At 37.3% G+C, this 7,026-nt stretch overlaps 1 protein-coding gene across 4 annotated transcripts; it reads left to right on the top strand.

Annotated features, from left to right (window-relative positions):
* The first annotated feature begins 881 nt into the window (after positions 1-881).
* On the top strand, positions 882-4,089 carry LOC108379271 (uncharacterized). Of its 4 annotated transcripts, none has more exons than XM_017635608.1 (6): positions 882-1,186; positions 2,324-2,456; positions 2,538-2,749; positions 2,842-2,946; positions 3,010-3,135; positions 3,208-4,089. In XM_017635608.1, the coding sequence occupies exons 2-6, from the start codon at positions 2,451-2,453 to the stop codon at positions 3,644-3,646; spliced, it is 888 nt and encodes a 295-aa protein (XP_017491097.1). In that variant the 5' UTR covers positions 882-1,186; positions 2,324-2,450; the 3' UTR covers positions 3,647-4,089. The 4 variants fall into 4 exon arrangements, with proteins under 4 accessions (XP_017491097.1, XP_017491100.1, XP_017491099.1 ...); XM_017635611.1 differs by having other exon boundaries at positions 2,842-2,940; XM_017635610.1 differs by lacking the exon at positions 882-1,186 and adding an exon at positions 1,203-1,221.
* The last annotated feature ends 2,937 nt before the right edge of the window (positions 4,090-7,026 follow it).

Raw genomic sequence — 7,026 nt, forward strand, 5'->3', positions numbered from 1 at the left:
TATACACCTACATTTATACACATATAAAATCGCAAGAAACATTCAATTGGGAACCATTTTCTCCCAGATTTTAAAATCGCATTGAATGATTGTTGTTTTGTGCTAACATTTTTAGAAGGATCAGTGTCTTCCGATATTTGGCGCAGGGATACTAGTAAATTTAATTATAACTCTATGTCGCAAGTCAAAAATCCTAAGCTTGCGACCAATCTTTAATAGTAAATGTACAGTTGTCCAAAAAAAAGTCGCTTCAAATGCATTGGGCCTAGGGGGTGGAATGGATTACGGGCTCGGAATTAGGGGTATTTAAGACATATTCAAAGCATGGGCTTCTCCCGAGTGATGATTTTAAGCCAAGAACAAATTCTTGTACGACGTTGGACCAAATAGGTTTATTAGTTCTTGGTTTTGATAGGGAATGACCCTCAGTGACATGAAAGGGTCATCTATGCCCCTAACGCATGCAAGGATATGTATGTATGTATGTACAAACCAGCCGTGCCCAGCGCAAGGCACTTGCCTATAGAATTCTGCCAGCGCAGGGCACTTGCTTATGGAGTTCTGCCGGCGTTGGGCATGCCTGGTACAAACGCACTGTTTGGATTCATGTATCTGCTATTTATGTTCTTCCCAGACGTTCAACCCCCCAACAGCTACATACGTAACTGGGCTAACCATCATTGCATGCAATCTTTTTTTAGTTAACGAATCGCTGTTCTTAAATACAATTATTTCCACACAACATCATAATTAAGATTGTGGTGGGGTAAATTACAAGAGAGAATCCACACGCTGGCGTCGCAGCAGCAGAAATATCCGCTGCGACAGCGAACGCAATGGCGGCGACGACATGGCCGATTGTTTAGTTCCGATTCAACGTCTTTGTGCTTCGGTTGTGTTATGTTGGTGTGCGCGGAGAGTCAAAGCCGTACAGTGTTGAAAGATAGCGATTTGGAATTGTCATTATATTAATTACATCATTTACTTTTCGGCCATAAGCCCCAACAAACGATAACATATTGATTAAGTTTTTCAAAAGCAGGAAACCAAAAAGAAGGATAAGAGCAACTCAGTTAATATAAGAAATAAATTGAATTGCTGCAACTTCATTAGCGGCGTGTGTATTAGCAATCAGCAATTAAGTACATATCCAGCTCGCCAATTAGGCAAATTGGATAGAAGATATGTGAGTGGATTCGAATTAAGGTTCTAAATACATATGTGGGTACAAAAAGAGAAATGAAATAAATAGTGAAACGAAATTAAGGGCCAAGCAACATAATGAATGAACCAAACAAACGAACTGCGTAAAGAAAAGGAGGAAGAAAATGAAATGGTCATTAGACTAGTTTTTTGAAATTGTAATTAGGTTTGATGGGGAGCAACTGTGATGGCGATGAGGTTTACAATCATGCATACATACAAAAAACGAATATTTGTATGTACGTATGTAAATATGGCATTTATACAAATGTTTAGTACAAGCATACTACTTGTCTATGCATTAAACTACGTATGTACATATGTACATATATGCGAAATAAAGCTTAGTGCAGTAGCAGCCCCCATCTTGTTTCTGGTTAAACTGCGGAGACAACAGCAGCCGCTGACAAGTGTAGCAACTGACGAAAGTATCGTCGGTGGCATCTCGCGCCCGGGTTGTCTGATGCAGAGAGCGCATCTGCATCTTCTTCGCTTGTCGGTTTAGTATACTTGAATATCCGCTTTAGTATAAGTTGTTCACTGCTCCATGATGCCAGCTAACCAAAGTGTGCCTTTGCTTACCTTGGCGTACATCGCGTTGTGTTAAAACTAATGCAGAGTGTGCCAATTTCTAAAGCAGATTGTTTACAAAATTAAATCAGCCAAACGTTTCGGCTGCATAGAATGTATTCAATACAACCACAGTGCTGCAGAGTACATACATATGTACCATATATACGTATGTATGCATGCTCGGTCAGTGGATATGTATGGATGTNGTTTTTGTGGCTTAATTCTTGGTTAATTGCGCTTGAACAAGTTGATATTTAAAACGTCATCATTAGCGAATCTTTTTTATTCATAATTAAGCAATTTTCTTTTTTGTTTTGATCGTTGATATCTTTCAAGTTGAAGTGTGCGCGCAAAGTGGGTGGACTCTGCAACCAAAGCAAGTATCCAAAATGATGATAACGCAAAAGATTAACTACCACTACGTTTTTGCTTTATTTCAGTAGATGTTGAATCAAAATGAACTTAGGCATGCCTTCTACACATTAATATATGTACAGTTTTATTTTTGATTACCTTTTAGTAATTTCAACCAACTTCTTTTTCACAGATATGCATATCATAGCTTTGGTGAATTAAACTGGTCGATTTTAATAAAGCCATCGCTGTACTGTTCGGGATCGTGATAGCGGAGGTTCTTCGAGAATTCCATTCTTCCTTTATGAGACCCATGTGAAATGCCTGTAAGTATAGCTTATCCAAACCAATTATTAATCAACATACTTATTTCCATGTGTAGTAATACGTATCCCTATTTTTCGCAGTATGAAAAATTCAACAAAAAGCGTCGACAATGGGAGGATAATGGTGTTTTAGAATTAATCAAGCTGTGGAAAGTCTGCGCCTATGAGTTGCGCACCATAAAACGCAATGGCCATTTGTATGTGGCTATGGCAAAGCAGTTAACTGCTTTGGGTGTACCTGTGACAGCGCTAGAAGTACATTTTAAAGTAAATAACTTAACCCAACGCTACAGGTTAGTAAACATGTACCTAGTAAAGAAATAAAACAAAAACATCATTATCTAAACACAAAACATTATTCTGTAACCGCTTTATTCGTATTTAGACAAGAACAGAAAACCTTCGAAACAACCGGTATTATAAGCACGTGGAAATTCTATTCACAAGTGGATGATGTTTTTAAAAGTTTGGCTGGTCAAGCTGGGTATAAGTATGCTTTCAACTAAAAGAAAATTATTTAACCAAAGACACTTGTATTTTATAAATTCCATAGAGATAAACGAATTATGACGCCTGCTTCAAATCCGAGTACTCTACCATCCGCATCGGAATCCCCAGTGTGGAAAAATCAAATGACTCAACAAGAATTTAATAGTAATAATTCCGAAGGATTTTATAAGTAGGTTCAATGTACATTATAGTTACTATCATTATATATATATTAAGTTTTTTTTTTTTAAATTCACCATAGATCTGAATATGGCATGCACCGACAGTTTATAGATCACACCCAACCGCCACCCAATCAAAACAACGATGTGAACTTTATGGCCTCCACAGCCGCTGCGGCGGCTGTTGCTGCAGCTTCAGCGCAACTTAATACAGCACCTAATAACACAAATGGTGTTTTACCTAACTACAATAATAACAATAATAACAACAACATCAAAATTAAAAAACCGTCTGAAGAATATGATAAATTTGTGGACATTGTCAAAAATATTGTCGATAATCACAAGGCCACTCCGGATAAAGTTGATACATTTGGAGACTTTATTAAATCGTACATGAGACGTTGGCCAGACCGGTTGCAGGATGAAGCCATAAATCACATAACTAATTATGTTATTGTTAAAAACATGGAGAATTCGATGAATAATGGCGGGGATAGTGTAAACAATAGACAATAATACAAGGCAGCTTAGAATTTAGGTTGAATTATATACTGATTGATCTATCAGAATGTTATGTGCATGTGTAGCCTTAGTTTTGGTTTTAAGTACATCTAAAAACGTTACTTAATTTAGGGTTCATATTTCTTCTTGATTTATACATATTTCTTTCTTGGTTTATAGATTTAAAATTCTTTTATTGGATAGTAGGAAAACTATATATAAAATATTGCGATTTAATGCATTCAAAATGTACTATCAATTTCTTCGTAAGCTTGATTCACTTATGTTTTTAATATCTTCTTACATTATTTTCTTATACGTATTTAAGAAAAATATTTAACGTTAATAGATTTTATTGGAATACTGGAGTGTTTTTAACTATTATAACCTAAGTTTAAATGAATGTGTTAATTTTAAATTGATATGGAAATAAAAAATCTACCCATAAAGGTTTTATTGAAATAACGGAGAATTATTTTTTTATGTACACGTTAACTTGGGGGTTTACACCAGACTTGTTGTAATATGAATTCGCCGTGTTTACAACAAACACAGCATTTTGACATAATTGTCTTGACAATATTGTCTCGTGTAAGCCCTAAGTAATATATACTATACAAACCCTGTACAACATTAAATAAACCTATAAATAACTATTAATAGATATTTGCATAGAAACCACTAAATTAGAAAAAATTACTGCAAAAAAGCAGAAAAAATTTAGACGAAATAGTAGGTTTGTATAGTAAAAAATAGTACTAATTTATACTGGAACTTGCAAATTTTTACTGGAAAAGTGTATAATAACCCAAAAAATTTGCAGGAGGGCCCTGAATCGAGAGCGTAATAGTGAAATTTTTACTAGCAGTAGGTGCAATCCCGTATACCTCTTACAGAAACTAGTAAAACTGTCAAAAAATAAAAATTCGCTTAGAGGGAGAGAGTAACATTGTAACTTCTGTCAACTTCAACATAACCTCCAAATAACCAAAAATACTTTCAAATTCATTAGAATCCACTTAAACAAGTAACTATATACTTTTTAACATGATTTAGGGAATGCACTTTTCTTTTGTTTACAATTTGGTTGCCAAACACACCACAGCTGATCGTTTAAGACATTTACCAGAATTCAGAGAGAGAACCGTATTTACTCTCTTTTTTGTCTTCTCAATAGTCAGAGGAGTACGGGATCGATTTCCAGTAAAATCTGACTGATTCTGACTAGTCCGGACTCGTGCGGGATCGCAACTATTTACCAGCAAAAAATTCTCGGACTAAAACTGGTAGCTTCTGACAGAGAGAGAATCGTATTTACTCTCTTTTTTGTCCTCGCAATAGTCAGCGAACCGAGTATGGGATCGATTTCCAGTAAAATCTGACTGATTCTGACTAGTCCGGACTCGTACGGGATCGCAACTAGAAGTTAGTTAGCAGAAGAAGAATAATTAATGTCAAAAGCTGCCATTTGTTGAATTGGTTATACGTAAACAAGAGTAAAATGAGTGTAAATCAAAATATTAATGATGTACCGGACTGTTTAAGTGCTTGTGTGTGAAGCAGAGTTTAAAACTGATTTATAACTAATGAAATGTTAACAGCAGAATGTCAAAACAGTGAAACAATTGTTCACTTGCAAGTTTTTACTAGTTTTGTGTTCAATAGCTTTTTTTGCTAGTTTTCTCCTCTCGATTTTGCGCTCTATTTTGCTTTTACACTCTCCCTGCAATCTTTTACTGGAGACGCGCAGACGTTGGGCCCCAGTGCCTACCCCAGGGTCCCGATAGCGGAGATGGTGAAAATTTATGCTGCTTCTTTGAAGCCAAATTCTGGTGGGTTAATTGCCCGTTCTTCCGCTTTGCAGCGGGTGCAGTCTCACCAGAACCACTTACCATTTTCTTCTGGTCTCCGTGCTCCTCATCCCGATGTAATGCCTGCTCTTCCACTTTTCAGCGGGTGTGGTCTCGTTCGTGCGCCTGTCATACCTTCTGACCGAATCACGGGGTTGCTCAACGCTCCGCTTTCCCGCGGGCTTGGGTTCTGCTTTCTCGCTGTAATGCCCACTCTTCCGCTTTACAGCGGGTGCGGCCTGATTGCCGGATACCTCTGTCCCCTGCTAGCCCTGCTGCCCTAGCGCTCATAGCCACGTCTGCTGACTCCTGCTGCGGCGATCTGGCGAGAGCCAGTCTCCTGGCTACCTCAGAGGGTTTTACCTTATTCTAGGTACCTAATGTAGTGCCTCGTTTGGGAGCCGCTGAGGCCCACTCGCCTACGGTCATCTGACATCTAAGTTAACTCTGTGATTTTGATTAGAAGATGCTACATTGGCAACGCAAGCATCGATGCATTGCCGCAACTGATAAAAATCAGAAACGCTTAAGCTGATGCCAGATAAAACTTTGTAGCTTTGCGTGACATTTATAACTTTGCCAGCGAAGCGCCAGACGCAAAAGGTATGCCACAATGAACGCAAAGAAAACAATTTTGTACTGCTTTTTTACTCGTCAAAGTTGCTGTGGATTTTATATATTTTGCTTTAAAAATATCAGCAATATAATTACGTTTTATGTTTCTACATGAAAACTCAAATTTGGACGAAATAAAATAAATATTAAACCGGTTGATTGTCAAAGCGCGCAAAAAGATGGGAGTTGGCCATCTTTTCGCTTCGCGCTGCAGCGTCAACGATCTATGTGGCGTGCTTTGTGCATTTTCATACAATTCATCTTATCTGTCAAAGCGAATCTGTCACGTAAAGCGAAGCAAAAGTTTTATGTGGCATCAGCTTTAAATTTCTTTTCCAGAATTGGCAGCTCTATTACACGACTTTACCATCGTGATCAGCACAATCCCATAGAGCTGTCAAACTATCGATAGTCAAGTCCATCGATGTTTTACGATAGTCTTAAGGGTGACTATCGATACTATCGATAGTATCGATCCATTTCCTATGTTTTTCTAAATCCATTTATTTTTCGTTATCTTGCTTTTATATATATTTTTTTTATTTTAGCGGCTCACGGTTGCATTTTAGTATCGAGAAATATTGCTAGAAATTCATTCGCCATGTAAACAGTCAAAAAGCGATTTCAGAAATTTTCCCTGCAATTCGCCTTTCGGAAATAAAAAAATTTCTATCGAAAGACACTTTACATACAAGGTGCCACTGCTCATGCAACTGATTTCTGCAATTTCTCAATTTGACAGTCTGGGTGCGTTCAGAAATGCATCAAGCTAAAGAATCAGTATCTTTTATTTCTAATCTATAATTGATGGAAATGTCTTATTTACGCAACTAAGTTCCAATTCGGCTAATAACCGTGGTTGCGCATATTGGACATTTCTATCAATTATAATGGATTGGCGTTTACACATATGTTAGTGTTTGGCCGAGC

Source organism: Rhagoletis zephyria, unplaced genomic scaffold, assembly GCF_001687245.7.
Source record: "Rhagoletis zephyria isolate East Lansing unplaced genomic scaffold, Rhagoletis_zephyria_1.1 Rzeph_scaffold_16011, whole genome shotgun sequence".
Taxonomy (NCBI): Eukaryota; Metazoa; Arthropoda; class Insecta; order Diptera; family Tephritidae; genus Rhagoletis; species Rhagoletis zephyria.